Consider the following 16,385-nt stretch of genomic DNA (forward strand, 5'->3'; position numbering starts at 1 on the left):
GGCCACCTCTAGAATTTGTTGAAAAATGAAGGGAGAGAATCACAAAAAGGTCACCAAATTTCCTACCTCCCCATTTGGGACAAAGTGTGAAGAAGTCTCAGCTCTCGTTACCGCACCGCACTAGCCAACATAGCGCTGTTACTGAGGGAGGAAGGCCAGCCCACTGGTCAGGGCACCAGCCAGGGAGGCTGCAGAGCTGGGTGTGATTCCCTGCTCTACCCCAGACTGCCTGCGTGCCCTTGGGCAAGCTAACTGGACACAGGTTACACTGCTCTGCATGGAAGATGCAAATTCCTGGAGCCCAGACAATGGAAGTCTCTCCGCAGGCTAGGGGCTTCTCCCCGGGGCAGAATCAGAGCCTGCTGGTGGAGTGCAAGAGCTTGGAAACCGAATCCCATGGCTCACACTCCAATAGGACGGTCTCTCCAGCATGGGACTGCTGACTTCCCATCTCAGCCCTGACAAGGTTGCCCTGTCCCTCTACAAGCAAGCAGTCCTGGGGTCTCCAGGGTGGACCAATCAAGGTTTGCAAGCATGGGCAGGCCAGCACTGTCTCCATGGCTTTCTCTCAGACACATCAAGGGGGTAGAGGCCTGGAAACCTTTGCAGTGACTTGGAGGGGCTTGGGTTGAGCGTGACCCTGTGACATTTCCTACCTGTTTCACACTGGATTCCCACAAAGCCATCAGGACAGTGACAAGCAAAGGATGCTGGGAGATCCTTGCAGGTTCCTCCGTTCTTACAGGGATCAGATTGACATTCATCAATCTCTGTGCAGAAGCAAAAGGAAACCCCCATGTGCAGAACAGAAACACATCCTCGGTGCAGCACGCACTGATAACACAGGGCGAGAGCGGGTAGCCCTTAATCACAGCCCAGGTGCTTACATACAGAAGCAGCCTCATGGACGTGGGGCTACTTGCATAAGTGCCCACCAGCAGGAGTAAGGACTGCACAGCGGGGTCAGTACTGAGTGGCCAGGGCTGCTGTGTGGGAACCACTGGCACCTGCATTAATCCAGTTCTGATTTTAGGCTTGGCCAGTCCTTAAAACACTGTCTGAACAACAAGTGCCATAGGGAACAAGTGGTTCGAAACACAATCAATTTCCTTGTTGTTTGGAGGGGGGGACATTGTGAACACAGGTGTGTGTTTTGGCTGGTACACACTGTGTGTCTGATGCTGGGTTGCGTATGCCAAGCTGCCCCTTGTGAACACAGCTCCTTTTCATAGCTCCCCTTCCTCTCTCTGTGTACTCAGTGCCAGGAAAACATACAGTGCCCCTCTTCTGACTCAGCTTCCTTTTCTATAACTCATGAAATCCCCTCTGGGTGAAAGTGCCTGCACATACCCTGTTCAAAAGGCATGGCTAAAATTCCTGCCCCATCTTTATAGGGTATAACGGAAAGCGTTTGCTTGCTGAGGCTAGGACCCATTGCAAAGGGCCAGTGCTACTCATAAATGCACTGCGCACAAGCTGGCCAGGCACAAGGAACTGAGATGGGGGAAAGCTTCGGGTCTTTTCCCCCCTTGGGAAATGTCCAATTTCAACCACGTTTTGCAGGTTTTAATTGAAAAACCAAAACATTTTGGACAACTGGGCAAAAAATGATTGGTTTTACTGAATATTTTCCTCCTGGCCTGCTGAATTTTTTCAGTTTTTGGTTGCTGAAAGCCATTCTTTTTCATGAAATCTCAAAAAAAAAAAAAAAAAAAGTCAGTGATTAAACGGAAACATTTCTCAAAGAAAAAAAAAATCCCAATCAGCTCCAATAACGAGCATAAGAGGGTGCAGGGTATGTGCAGCTGTTTATCTCCCCAACACACACAGACCTAAAGCTGACTGGAGAATATGGGCACATAATTCCCATTCGTTTCAAAAGAGACTGTGAATCTAAATCCATTAGGCTGCTCTGAAAAGCTTAACCATATTCTCCTCTATAGAGCTAGTAGTCTGATCTCACACACATGCGTTGGCATGGATGTTCATCCCACCTGCAAGAGCTCTTTTTGCCCCATGCGCTAGCAGGGGTCATATGCTGGCTGAGTGCTGCTTGCCCTGCAGTAGTTCTCTTGTGACACCTCCCAGCCCTCTAAGGAGCGGTACCAGTGGCGTGGATCTTGGAGTGGCTTCACTGGTCTTTGGCTGCTGCTAAGTAAGGCCCTCTGACACTGTCCCCTTTACAGATTGGCTGCTGGGCGAGGCTATCCCTGGGTCATTTCAGCCTTGGGGTCCAAGCCAGGCAGCGGGAGGGATCTGGGTATCTTCCTGCCTTGCTCAACATTGGATGGGGTCCCCGTAGGTGTATGTTGCACACGCTCTTACCCAACTCACAGTGGGGGCCTGTGTATCCTGCTTCACACAGGCACCGGAACTCAGCGATACGATCCTTGCACAAGCCTCTGTTCAAACAGGGCTGAGAAAGGCACTCGTCAATTTCTGGGGAGGGAAGCATGGGGGGGGAGTAGAGAGGGGGAGATTATAGTCAGTGAGGTATCCAAGCCAGCGGGATTTCCCTGAGCCATAGCCTGAGCTGGGAAGGACAGGGCCAGTGACCATGGCCATGACCATCCCATAGAGGAGCATGCTGTGACCAGGCTGCCCTGCTAAATGGGCCTAAAGGAGCCAGCACAGCCCATGTCGACTGCCTCCCAGACAGCCACCTGGGCATACAGTGGGGGCAACAGGGGTGGAGCCACCCTACCTGTGCACCATTATTACCTATTAGGTGTATTACGGTAGCTCCTACATGACCCTGTCCTGGCTCAGGATCCCATTGCTTCAGACGCTGTACATTATTTATTAGGTGTATTACGGTAGCACCTAGGAGCCCCAGTCACAGGCCAGGACCCCATTGCCCAAGGTGCTGTACATTATTTATTAGGTGTATTACAGTAGCACCTAGGAGTCCCAGTCATGGCCCAGGACTTCGTTGCGCCAGGTGCTGTACAAAAAGAGAACAATAAGACAGGCCCTGCCCCAAAGAGCTGTAATCTAAGACAGGAAACAAGAGATGTAGACAGACAATCAGAGGAGCAAAGAGCAACTGTGAGTCAGCATGGTGGGCAGAGGTCCCTGCGTGGCAGCGGGCTAACCACTGGCAAGTGTTATGTTGGCTTCCCAGCAGCAGTGTTTTGAGGAGGGCTGTGAAGGGGACAGAAGAGGGAATTCTGTGCTTGCCCCACATGTGAGGGGCATCCTGTGGAGAAAGCACCACGGTTCTGGTTTGAAAATGTAACCAGTGTCAAGTGGCTCGTAGCCTGATGGGCGGCAGCAGTCGACCTCTGGGTAGCAAATGAGAGATGATATGCAGGCTGGTGATAGGCTGTGAAGGGGCTTGGCAGCGAAGAGCAGTAGCTTATATTTGATGCACTAGAGCAGGGGGAGCCAGTGGAGTGATGCAAAGATAGGGTGAATGGACAAAGTGCTGGGCTAGGAGGATAATCTTTGCAGCAGCAGTCTGAATGGACATGAGTGGTGCAGGACTGCACTCATCAAAGGATGTTGCAGTAATTGAGACTTGAGCTGATGACAGCTTGAGCTGTGTGGAGGGATAGGAAAGGCTGCAGCTTAGGTGTTATTGTGACACACTGTACCCCAAAGTAGCACCCGTGACTCCCATATTCATCATTCATATATGGTGTGACAGATCATGCAAAGCGTGCGATGTAAAATATCATAGGAAAGGTCATGATCTACTGGAACCCATTGCTCTGTCAAAATAGAGAACCAACTAGCTAGGCAGCAGTTCTGCAGAAAAAGACCTGGGGTTACAGTGAACAAGAAGCAGGATATGAGTCAACAGTGTGCCCTTATTGACAAGAAGGTCAACAGCATATTGGGCTGCATTAGTAGGAGCACTACCAATAGATCGAGGGAAGTGATTATTCCCCTCTATTCGGCACTGGTGAGGCCATATTTGGAGTATTGTGTCCAGTTTTGGGCCTCCCACTACAGGAAGGATGTGGAAAATTGGAGAGAGTCCAGCAGAGGGCAACAAAAATGATTAGGGGGCTGGAACACAAGACTTATAACGAAAGGCTGAGGGAACTAGGCTTGTTTAATCTGAAGAAGAGAAGAGAAGAGTGAGGGGGGATTTGATAGCAGCCTTCAACTACCTGGTTCCAGGGAGGATGGAGCTCAGCTGTTGTCAGTGACAGTAGATGACAGAACAAGGAGCAATGGTTTCAAGTTGTAGTGGGGGAGGTCTACGTTGGATATTAGGAAAAACTAAGGAGGGTGGTGAAGCACTGGAATGAGTTACCTAGGAAGGTGGTGGAATCTCCATCCTTAGAGGTTTTTTAGGTGCAGCTTGACAAAGCCCTGGCTGGGTTGATTTAGTTGGGGTTGGTCCTGCTTTGAGCAGGGGGTTGGACTAGATGACCTCCTGAGGTCCCATTCATTCCTAAACTTCTATGATTCTATTAATATGTATATTGTTAGCGTGCATGAAGTTATGAGATTTTGCTTTATGGCTGTCATTGAAATATGCTATAAATTTGGGAGTCGCCTACTGCTAGTTCTCCAGTGACAACAAAGGAGGTGACCAACACCCAGGCAGGCACTGAACGATCATCACCAGCCACTGACCAGCAAGGGAATAGTGAACAAGGGATTTACAATTCAAGGGTAGTTGTGCAAGCACCACACAATGTGGATTGCTCAATTCTATGACTCAGCTGCACAAGAGCAACCAGGGGATTGCTCCATGCTGGGACTCAGCAAAGCCCACCAGGAGATCTGGGCTAGTGTTTTCCAGGCACATCGACTGAGTATATAAAACAGGGGACAGTGGCATCATGCTTTTATCTTTCTCCTCCCGCACCTACATTGAAGGCAATAAAAATGCTGGGAAGACAAAGACTTGAACTGAGAAGACTGGTCCCAGGCTGAGAAGCAAAGGCAGCCTGTGTATTAAGGACTGTAATCTACCTGCAATATCTCATGAGGTGAAAAAAACTGCTTGATCCAAATATTGCTTAGTCAAATAAGGTTTAGGATTTAGACTGTGCTTACTTTTTATTTTTTTTGGTAACTATCTCTGACTTTTATGCCTACCACTTATAATCACTTAAAATCTCTCTGTTTGTAGTTAATAAGCTTATTTTAATGTTTTATCTTAACCAGTGAGTTTGTCTGAAGAGCTTAGGGAGCATGTGCATGTGCATGGTGCATGTGTACTGTCGTTTGATGAAGTGGTGAACTAGTTAATAAACTTGCACTACTTCCGAGAAGGGCATGAGCAGCGCAAGATGATATATTCCTGGGTGCAAGGCTGGGGGCTTGGGAGATTTGCTGGTGTTCCTGTGTGTATAGTTCATGAGAGTATTCAGGCAATTTAGCTGGATGTACCTCTGAATGCTGGTGGCTGAATGATAGCAGTGCCTGGAGGGACTTGCTGCTTGCCACAGGCAAAGTACTGTGAGAGACAGCCCAGGCTGGAGAGTCAAGGGGGTCCCACAGACTCAGGTTATTCCCCGGGCGCCCTGTCATGTTTATGCAGAGAGAATCAGGAATATTTAGATCTCTCTCGAGGGCTTCACTTCCAGGCTAAGTCGAAGATGACACTCAGGTTACAGGCCTGAGTGATAGGCAGGGTGGTGGTAGGGAGGATTTGGGAGGGGAAAAATTAAGAGCACTATTTCAGCCATGTTGAGTTTGAGCTGCCAGCAGGACACCCATGAGGAGATGTCAGAGATGCAGGCCGAGATTTTAGCTTGGGCAGACAGAGAGAGGCCAGGAGCAGCATCATTAGCACAGAGATGGTAGTTGAGTTTGTGTTTGCATATGAGATTACCCACTCCCAGAGATAAGATGTAGAGGGAGAAGAGAAGGGGACCAATGGGAGTCCTCTAAACACTCACAGAAAACTGGAAGGGGGTGAGGCGGATCCTCTGACTGACATGCTGAAGGAGTGATTAGTGAGGTAGCAGGAAAAGCAGGAGAGGACAAGGTCACGGGAACCATGGCAGGACAAGATCTCATGAAGAGCTTGGTCGACAGTGCTGAAGGCAGCTGCCAGGTCGAGGAGGATGAGGACAGAGTGCTGGCTCTAAGCGCTGGCTAGGAAGAGGGCATTTAGTGACTTTGGCAAGAGCTGTTTGAACAATGTGCAAAGAGTATATGTTGGATTGGAGAGGGCTGAGGGCGGAACTGGAGAGGAGGAGCTCCAGACAGCCATTCAATGAGCTTAGAGAAGAAAGAGATAAGGGAGCTGGGAAGGTGGCTGGAGAGGCTCAGCCAGGTCCCAGGAAGCAGGCGTTTCAGCCATTTTGGCAGGACAGCTCAGGCTGCGTAGGCCCCGTTCCTCACTGCACAAACCACATCCCAGACCAAATTACCATTGCACTCCGGGGGGTCGCTCCAGACACCCTGTGCTTTGCAGATGCGGGGGTTGTTCTGAGGGCTCAAGGAGTAGCCTGGCTCACACAGGTATTCAGCCAGAGAGCCCATGCGGGTGGAGTTAAACAGTGCCCAGGCATGCTTCACCTCGCTGGGAATACCGCAGTCCACCTCTGGGGAGAGATGAGGAGCGTGAATGGCTGGGCCTGGGAACAGCGGGTGTCCCTGAGCTGACAGTGGAACCCGGGCATCTAAAGAGCAATCTCTCCGTGTCTTGTCAGGAGGCAGCAAGCTGGGCCAGGCCCAGGGGGCACGATGGCTCTGCCTCCCAGGGCTGTGCTTGTGACCTCCGGAGCTCTGTAGCTCCAGCCCGCAGAACCTGGCTGTGCTGCGGGAAGTGAGACCTGCCATGCCAGACAACCACCCTTTTCACCTGGTCTCCGAGGGCAGCTGGAGTCTGGAGACAACACAGCAGATTCTAATTCCAGGCCATTTCCACAGCATTCCCTTAAAGGAGTCGACCTTGGCACCATGCCCAGGCCCTGAGATATGCCAAGGCAAGAGAGGGGGCATGGGAGAGCCCAGCTGCAGGCACTAGGAACTTACTGCTGCTGGTAGGACTGTGGGGATCCAGGAGAGGCACAAGGGGCCTCGGTTCCCCATCCCCTCCCAGCACAGCGGATGGGTGCCAAAGACAAGACTCACAGGGAGGCAGCTATGCCACTCCATGGTGCCATGCACCAGGCCATAAATGAGCTGGGCGGGGGAAGCCCTGCCACAGGGAAGGACCCATATATCGGGGAAACACAGAACAGCCTTTCTAGGGCTGAAGTTACAGCATCAACAGGGCTGAGAAATGTGAGATGTTCCTGAGAGCCCTCGTCACTGGGCCTTTCCCCTCCATCATCCCTTTGTTTTAGGAAGTTTCCTTCACGAAGAAGATGGCAACTTTCAGGTGAAATCTGGGCCAAGCTGGCGTTTGTTACCCAGCTGTCAGGCCCAAGGAACTGCACTGAGACGTGAAGGGACATCTCGAGATCCCCTGGGGGAGGAAGCCACGCTTTCCGCCTCCCTGCAGCAAACCACGCTCAGCCCAGCCAGGCTAACGGAGCCATTCAGGGCAGGCTAACGCCAGAGGCTGATGGCAGGACTCTCCCCTTGTTGCTGGGCAGGCTGGGGAAGTGCTCTAACCCGGCCCTGCTCAAGAGCAGGGCTAGTTCTCTGGGCTGGTGCTGGGACTGCAGCTTCTTGGCTCTTACCTGACTGGCAGAGCTCTCCCACATAGCCCATGGGGCATGTGCAGGTGTAGTTGTTGCCGTGGTCCTGGCAGGTGGCTCCATTTTCACACAGACTCAGGAAGCAAGGAGAAGGGGCTGGAAAAGAGCATCCCAAATGGCCATGGACACGCTGCCTGGAGCCCTTCCTCCCTCCCTCTCCATGTCGGGTTTGCAATGAGACCCAGAGATGCTGCCAGGCCACAGGATGTAGGGAAGAGCTCCCAGGAGCAATTAAAGCAACCGCTCTCCAACCCCACTAACAGCCAGCACCAGGCTGCTCAGCTCGCGGGGAGATTGTCTAGGGCACCCTGTCAGGTCCATGGAGGAGTGGGATTAGGACTGACTGGGAGCTGGATTCCTGGGGCAAGCGATTACACCAGCCACACTGAATGCGGTCCCTGTGGATACTACCATGGACCGAGCCCAGCTCTCTGCTTGCTGTGCTCCAGCAATCAGGGATTGGACGCATTGCCCCTGCCAAAGGCCAGAGACTGGGCAAGGCACCCACTACCCTAGCCTGCCTGGCCTCCCTAGCCGAGGATGCTCCTCTGGTTAACGTCGAGAGCCTGCGAATGATGCCAAGCCCCCTGATTACTGGCCTAGGATCCACACACTGAACAGCAGCCCTGCGGCTCCTGTCCAGTGGCTCTGAGCTGAGCATTGGAGCCAGCCCCCTAGTTTCTTCTCTTGGCCAGTCTGGCGCTCATACCTATCTCACAGTGCCGGCCCGTGTAGCCTGGGGGACAGTCACACTTGTACTTGCCGATATAGTGGAAACATGTGCCCCCGTTCTGACATGGCCCAGAGGCACAGGGGTCTGGTTTACCTGTGGGCACAAGGATAGCCACGTTAGGCAGTGCCCGATGCCAATGTCTTCCCCGCTCTCCCCCTCCCCAGCACTCGGCCAGCTCCCCTGGCACGCGGCATTGTGGGTACCTATCTCGCAGTGCTTCCCGGTGAATCGGTAGGGGCAGGCGCAGTGATATTCTCCGTCCACCTCCTTACAGGTCCCCCCGTTCCGACAGGGCCCAGAGCTGCACAGCCTCGGCCTGACTGAGGAAAGAGAACACAGAGCCGGAGGGGCCACGTGTTGGAACGAATCACCTGCTCGCGCTGGAATAAACTGGAGGGGATGGCTTCGATTCACGCCCTCTGCTGTGCTGGCTGCTTCTCCCACAGCATAGCCAGTTGCTCCTGGCTGGGCCACCGGGGACTACATTCTTCAGCCACTCTCTCCTACCTGGGGGCCTAAAGGCAGGTTTAAAGAAATCCATATCCAGGCACTGATTGGCCTGATTGACAGCGATGCAGAGCACACAGAAACCCCATCGAAGCCAATGGGAGCTGCAGGTAGGTGCTCAGCGCTATGGAAACCCAGGCCACTCACATTTAGGAGCCTAAATATGGATCTAAGAGCCTGAGTTTAGGCCCCCTAGGTTTGAAAGTATTGGCAGATCAGCACATTCACTCCTGACCTACACTGCCACAGTGTTGCTGTGTGCCTTCAAACTACTTGTGCACTACTCCAGAGGCAGCTGTAGCAAGTCCCATGGATATCTGCCGTGTGGAGCAATGCTACCGCTGTCTATAGTCACCCACTGCTCCAGAATGAGGCAAAGATTCCTGGGCTGGATTGCAGAGCATGTGAGCCATGCCCAGCTTCAGACACCACAGCTGATTGCTGCTGAATGCTGATAGCTTTGGGAGAGCCACCTGTGCTTCCTGAGATGGCAGCTGCCGTGGCGGAGGGGAATGCAAGCGGGGTGAGATCCACTGGTGCATCTTTCCCTCTGTCCTGAAATGAGCTACAGAATCCGCTCAGCGCTGGGGGAGCCAGACAGTCCCAAGAGATGCCCTGAAGGGCCGAAGCGCTGCTTTGATTTCACTGCCCCCCTTGGCATCTCGGTCACCTCAGCGGTTACCTAGCGCCCAAGACTGGTGGTTCTGCCCCCTTCTCTCCCCTGCCCCCATGGCCAGGAGTGGAGTTTCCCCACTGGGAAGAGGTAGTAGCTATCACACTGGCTTTTATAGCTCAAGGATCTCTAGGCTGTTCATCTGCTCCATGGCCACAAGGGGCTGAGATTTTGCTCTAATTTAAGGGTCTTTGGGCCGTAGACGGAACTCTTTCCTCAGCTCATCCAAGCTGCTCGACACAGTGGCTGGAAGGGGAGCAGGAACACGGGCCGCAGCAGTTTCCTGCTCCCCTCCTGTGCTGCTACTCTGCGTGGGGCTGGGTGGGTTCTCCTGAGCACAGACTAACTGTGGGTGTGGGGGGTGGGACATGCCGAGGGCCCCTGCCTGCCCTATCTCTCCAGCCCGTGCCTCAGGAGTACCTTTCTCGCAGTGCCTCCCGTTGAAGCCCCAGGGACATTCACAGGTATATGAGTCATCGTGGGCCTCGCAGGACCCCCCATTCAAGCAGGGCTCCGAGTCACAGGGAGACGGCACAGCTGAAAAACCACAGATGAGACCACACAGGCAAGATGGTCAATTCAAATCCTACCAGGCAGAGCGGCAAAGCCCCACAGGGGCATCTAGTCTGCTCCTAACCTGTGGCAGAGTGGGCTGGCTCCCTGGCATTCCTCCCTGGCCTGCACCCTGCTGTAAGCGGCTAGTGCTAGCCAGGGCCACCAGGGTTAGAGTGAGTGGCCAGTGTACCTGAGGTGGCATGACTGGGTCCCACACAGCAAATTCCCTTGCTGCCTAAGGGCCCAATCCAGAGCCCACGGGACTCTCCCCACTGCGCTGTGGACAAGGCCTCACTACGGGACCATGGCACCTTGCTCTGCCCAGCTGGGAAATGGGAACAAAGAGCTGACCCAGCATGTCCAGATGACCGTGAATGAAAGGTGCCACGTAGGGACCAGGCACTGTCCTATCATCCCTTCAGGGACATGGCTAGGGATGCATGAGGGAGGAGGTGGCTCTGCTAGGGGGGCCTGGGAGACCTAGCTCCCTACTGTCCCTTGCTTATCTAGGCAGTTTGTGCTGTCCTACTGGCACAGCTCATCCCCTTCACGTACGCCCTGCCTCTTCCTTGCGCTGTATCAACTCGCACAGCCGCATAGAAATGGCTGACCTCCTCCTATTGCCACTTCCCCCCAGCTCTGCCCTCTCCTCCCCTACTCCTGTCTCTCCAGGCACTACTGCTCCGAGCCCCTCAGCCACACCCACGTCACGTCACACCACACCCATTCCCTCGCCCCCACACCCTCTCCTGTGTTCACTAGCCAGCCAGACTCACAGTGGTTGGTGCCGTAGTCTGTGTGACACACGCACAGGTAGCTCCCACTATACTCCATGCAGTAGCCCCCGTCCGGACACTGCGTGTTCATATTGCAAGGTGTAGTGGTCACTTCTGTGAGAACAGCAACGAAAGCCATTGTCTGGTGAGAGACCCCAGAGGCCAATCTCTGGCCATCGGCTCAATCAGTTCAGGGAAGAGCCTGGAAAGGGCATTTCTACAGAGATTTTTTACTTTTTCTGTGAAGGAGGAGCTAGAGGGGGAATTGACCCCGTCCGAATCCCTCCATCACTCCTGCCAAGAAAGGGATATGAGGGCTGTATTTGGATTGATGTGGAGAGCTCCAGAGGGAATGTGTACGAAACCAAAACCTCCCTCTCCTCCAGGAGATAGCAACCAAGTTAGGGAAGGGGTCATGGGCCGCAGTGTGTGGAGCTAAGGACTGAACAAATGGAAAAAGCCCATTCTCCTTTGCCCCACCGGAAGGTCCCTCTGGTGCTGAGACAGGGGCTCTGGTGGAGAAGAGCGGGCAGGGGAGGACCTGGGCATGGAGCCTTCCTTCGGCTCTAGAACAGAGCAGAGGCTGACTGGTGGGACAGCAGCTGTCTGTGATGGAGAATAGTGTCTAGAAGGCTAGAAGTACATCAGTGGGACGCCTAGCTTCTCTCTCTACTTCCAAGTTATAAAAGAAAGAGGAAAGGAAGGAAATATGGGAGTTTGCTAGCCTGGGAGATCTTTGCTCTTACCAAATTCACAGAGGAGTCCGAAATATCCGGGCAGACACTGGCAGATGGTGAAGTTTCCATCCAGACACTTCCCCCCGTTCCGACACTCGCAGTCCTCGGAGACCTCTGTGGCAGACAGAGATGGCAAACGGAAGCTCTTGTGGGGCAGTGGAGCCCATGCTCTAGCTAACTGTTTAGGTGTTTGTAAGGTTGCCCATTGCTGTAGCAACCACGAGGAGTGAACAGGAGGCCAGCTCAGATGCCCTTGTGAGAAGACCCTGGATCCCACTCAGTTATAAGAGCCTCCCAGCAGAGCTTCTCCTTTCTTCATCTAGGACATCAGATCTTTCCCCTGATTTACACCTACAAGACGGCAGATCCCCGGCCAGCTGCATCTCCCTGTTGGAGAGGCGAGCCACTGCTTATCTGAGAACATCTGGATCTCTGATCTACCCTTGAGCTAATGGACCTGCTCTCAACAGTAACACTAAAGTGTCCTAGACAGACCCTATCCAGCAATTGCCCTCTAGCACTAGCGACCCCCATCTCTGCTACTTACTGTCTCTGCAGTCAGTCCCCGTGTACTCCTCTGGGCATTCACAGACATAGCCTTGCTCGGTTTCCAGACAGTTCCCCCCATGCTGGCATGGATTGGAGAGACAAGCACTTGGCATTCTGGGCCTGCCTGCAAAGAGAGAACACCTGTGAAAGACTGGGCAGGAAAAGTCAATCACTGATGCTAACAAGTGGCCAAATCACCCCTCTCCCACAGTATCCCTCCAGGGATGTCAATGGGCGTCCCACCCAGGGTGAACCTGGTCACTCATCTTTGTTTCAGAGCTCACGGATGCCCCTCCCTGATTGACCAGCAGGACCAGCTCTGACAGCTGGGTAGGTCCTCCCGGAAAACACTGGTTGCTGCTCTGGACTGAATTTGCTTTGACAGTCTCTGCAGCCCTTTTGCATTGGCTTCCCACAAGTGCCCTGCCAGGAGTCTCATTTCAGATGGGTCCCTCTGTGGGACACCTGGCCCTGCACCTTCAGCTCATGCCGTGCTCCAGGGGGAGTTTTACTACATCTGCTGCTCATTCTCCATGGCCCAAATTCTCTGCCTGGCTGAGTGGTGCGTGGGGCAGGACTTGGGGGGGATCCCTTTTGTGCCCCCCTGAGGTCAGCTGGGGGCTGGTCCAATCCTTGGTGTAATTGAAGGATACCTGCTGCCCAGAGCCTCCCAAAGGCTGGGGACTACCCAGCACAGGGGCTTCCTGGCTGGATTTCCTTCTCCCTGGCCAGGCCTGATTCTGGATGCTGGGAGGAGGTATGGCATAGAGCTCTCTGTGCTGGCTGGGGGTTTCCAGCGGGAGCAGCCCAAAGCCGGCTCAGAGCGGAACCCCATGGCTCCGCAGGAAGCCGCTCCCGAGCCCAGAGGGAAGGCAAGGATGAGCTCACCGTACTGGCAGTTGTTGCCATAGTAGCCCGGCGAACACGTGCAGATGTAGCGTCCCGGGCGGATGTAGTTACAGGTTTGCCGGTTCCTGCAGCTCCTATCCTCACACGCCGAGGGGTCTAGAGTGGGGGAGACGGAGCCTCAGCTCAGCCCGGCTGACTCAGGAGCTCAAGCAGCATGGCTGGCTGGAGCCTGGGGAGGGACAGCCCACACAGTCAGGCAGGAAGGGCGAAGGGTCAGCCATGGCTAACATCACCCTGAGATACCGGCCCTACACAGGGGGCTGTTGCCGGGGTGGATAAGGGCACCTGTCTCACAGCGCTGTCCCACGAAGGGCTCGACGCACACACACGTGTAGTTATCTACCAAGTCGATGCATCGCCCCCCATGCAGGCAGGGGCTGGAAGCACACTCATTTATTTCTGTAGTGGAAAAGCAGTGAGGGGATCAGGTTTAGCCATGGCTCCAGGACCAGCTGAAGACCCAGTGCACGCATCTACGGATGTGGTGAAGGCCCCCTGCTTGTTATCTCTGCATCTGGAGAGCTGTCCTGTCTCTTACCACATGACTTATATAGATGCAACCCTCTCCTGGAGCTCTATCCCTGTTCCGACTCCAGATCCAGGTGTGTGCTTCTCCTCAGGGCTAGATCTCTTCTCCAGCACCTCCACCAGATGAATGCATCTGCCAGGTTCTAGATATCTGACCCGCCTCTGACCCCCTGCACTCTCTCCTAGGGGAAACCTAGCACGTTTCCCTCCTCTGAATCCCAGACACATGCTGCATGCATCACTTCTAGTGAACTTCTGTGTCTTTACTCTCAGAACTACATCTTGATCTAGCTTGCTCCACTTTCATTAGTGACCCCCCCATGCGGACCTGTGTGGTTTTAGATGTGGTCTCATCTCTGACCAACACATACATCTTTTGGGGTCTTCACTTTCTCTAGGATCCTTCTGAATGGTTTCAGAAGAGAGTAAAGATCTATGGATCCCAGTGAGCAGGGATGAGGAATTGAAAATCAACTAAACGTATAATAATTTGAAGAATTAGGGAGGTAGGAAAAGCAAAAGGTTATTAAGGCCCGGCTTGACAAAGTCCTGGCTGGGATGATTTAATTGGGGCTGGTCCAGCTTTGAGCAGGGGGTAGGACTAGATGATCTCCTGAGGTCCCTTCCAATCCTCATCTTCTATGATTCTATGATTAAACTCAAACGTGCATGGGTGCCTTCCTTGGCACAATCCAGCACCTGCCAGGAGGCCCATAAAGTCACCTTAGTTCAAGTGGAACATATAAGATGTCACCCTAAGACTTCACCTCTCATTTTGAGGCCATTCCAACACGTGGTGATCCATTGGCTTCTTACCTATCTCACAGGAGTCTCCTGTATATCCTGCCTGGCACACGCATGCCGCTGTCCTGTTTGCCACTCGGCACTCCCCACTGTTCTGGCACTCCTTGGTCTCACACGGTGACTCCACTGCAGCATCCCAAATAAAGAAAGGAGAGATTAAATCTGGTCCTGGGGAATCACACGCAAAGCTCAGCACATTTTCCCCCCAACCTGGAGCCCTCACACCTTCCAAGCCCAACCCATGGTTGCTGTAAGAATGTGTCTCCCAAACACTCTCCCATCAGATCCTTCGGTTGGAAAGGGAACTGGATTGCTGGTGTTTTTTCCTCTCCTTCAAATCCTACTGCTGGAGAAATGGAGGAGGACAGCCTGTGAAATGCCTCTGCTGCTCTCATATCTTCCTTTCCTTAGAGGTCTATCATTTCATGGTCACTTTCACTCATTTTCAGATTTGTGACCCTGTTGGTCAGAATCAAGTCTAAAAATGGCAGGGCCCTTTGCTTGGCTTTATGGCAGCCACTAGCTCTACCATCAAAAATCAGACCATCCCAGGGATCCTAGCACCTTCACACCAGCAGGGGGCAGCACTAATTAATTCTCCAATTCTTGCACATTAGCTATATTTTTTTTTTTAGTAAACCACATACCTTTTCATTGCATATCCCACCCCTTTCACACTCGCTCCCGGGAAGTCTGGTTCAACAATGACGTGAAAGGAGGAAGGAATTATACAGTGATGTGGACATGTAGGATGCCATTGGCATAACTGGGGCAAATCAGTCAATAATCCTTGGCTTGGACCGTTCAGCCGGTTCATTTACCGTCTTACTTTGGATGCTGGTGCCACATTTGCTCTTGGATGTTTTCCCTTCAGTAAACACCCACTGGTGTATATGACCCCTAGGGCAAGCTTTCTTATTGGAGGCCAAAACACTGCAGCTATTTAGGGTAACTTGCTGAGGCCCATGGCAGCACCATGTATGTGCCTGTGATCAGATTGAGACCCGAGTCGGTGCTTAGCTATTTGAGATGGCTCTCCACCAGAGGAGTCCATTGTGCAGGGCAGACACAGCTCTGTGTCCCTCTGAGAACAGCCCCCAGTGGGGTTCTCCCTTATTTCCAGCCAACAAAAGTGGTCACCCTATCCCCATCTGCCACGTTCCTCCAGGGCCCCCGGCACCCTGCCTCTGTGACCCCTCCTCCTCACTGTCCTCCACCTGCCACCAAATCGTCCCTCCTGGCTGGCTCTCACCCTCCCCAGCTGGAAGGCAAGAAGCATATTCACACCTTGCAGATTCACCCCATTGCCCTCTGCTGTCCCATAACCACACAGCTGATCCAAGAGCCTCTCCCTTCCAAAATTAGGCCTCAGAACACCCTTATCTGCACCCACGTATGTTTGGCAGCAGGTGGCACATTGCATTCAGGATCAGAGACTCTCCCCGAGTACTGATGTTCTCCGCTTGCTGCAGGGAGTAAAGTCCTGAATCGATGCTAAGGCCAGATGCTGTGTCATCTGCTCTGGAGGGGCGAGGGATCAGCACTGCTGAAGGCTGACACACTGGAAGGACATCGATCATAGAAGCAACAAGAGGGAAACCAGTGGGGGAACCTGCTCAGCATCTTAGATGTCTAAACATAAATGCAAGGAGTACGGGGAATAAACTGGAAGAACTGGAAGTATGACTACATAAGCTAAACTATGACTTTATTGGCATCACAGAGCCTGGATGGGCTAAGTGTCATGACTGGAATATTGGCATGGAGAAGTAGGGTTTGTTCAGAAAGGCCCGATAGGGTGAAAAGCGAGGCGGTTGAATTATACATCAATAACATATATGCTTGTTCTGAGGTCCAGAAGGAGGTGAGAGGCAGATCAGTTGTAAATCTCTGGGTAAAGATAAAAGAGGTAAATGAGGGATGACATTGTGGTAGGAGCTCTGCTATAGATCATCAACTGGGAAGAGGAGGTGAATGAGCCATTTCTAAAACAAA

At 52.9% G+C, this 16,385-nt stretch overlaps 1 protein-coding gene across 3 annotated transcripts in view; it reads right to left on the bottom strand.

The window, feature by feature from the left end:
• SNED1 (sushi, nidogen and EGF like domains 1) overlaps positions 1–16,385 on the bottom strand; it is a 97,326-nt gene that overhangs the window by 28,563 nt on the left and 52,378 nt on the right. For all 3 annotated transcript variants that reach the window (XR_010918159.1, XM_067539017.1, XM_067539018.1), the window contains exons 7-19: positions 14,403–14,516; positions 13,344–13,457; positions 13,038–13,154; positions 12,148–12,273; positions 11,610–11,714; positions 10,864–10,977; positions 9,953–10,069; positions 8,556–8,672; positions 8,329–8,445; positions 7,602–7,715; positions 6,342–6,515; positions 2,326–2,439; positions 657–770 (exon numbers count right to left, since the gene is read on the bottom strand). Coding sequence is in view for 2 of the 3 variants with exons in the window: in XM_067539017.1 (XP_067395118.1) it covers positions 657–770; positions 2,326–2,439; positions 6,342–6,515; positions 7,602–7,715; positions 8,329–8,445; positions 8,556–8,672; positions 9,953–10,069; positions 10,864–10,977; positions 11,610–11,714; positions 12,148–12,273; positions 13,038–13,154; positions 13,344–13,457; positions 14,403–14,516 (1,557 nt within the window). In the remaining variant the exon portion in view is untranslated. The remainder of the gene's footprint in view (positions 1–656; positions 771–2,325; positions 2,440–6,341; positions 6,516–7,601; positions 7,716–8,328; positions 8,446–8,555; positions 8,673–9,952; positions 10,070–10,863; positions 10,978–11,609; positions 11,715–12,147; positions 12,274–13,037; positions 13,155–13,343; positions 13,458–14,402; positions 14,517–16,385) is intronic.

The sequence above is a fragment of the Emydura macquarii genome, unplaced genomic scaffold (genome assembly GCF_026122565.2).
Source record: "Emydura macquarii macquarii isolate MOO-44397 ecotype Brisbane River unplaced genomic scaffold, CSIRO-AGI_Emac_v2 contig_499, whole genome shotgun sequence".
In the NCBI taxonomy this organism is placed as follows: Eukaryota; Metazoa; Chordata; order Testudines; family Chelidae; genus Emydura; species Emydura macquarii.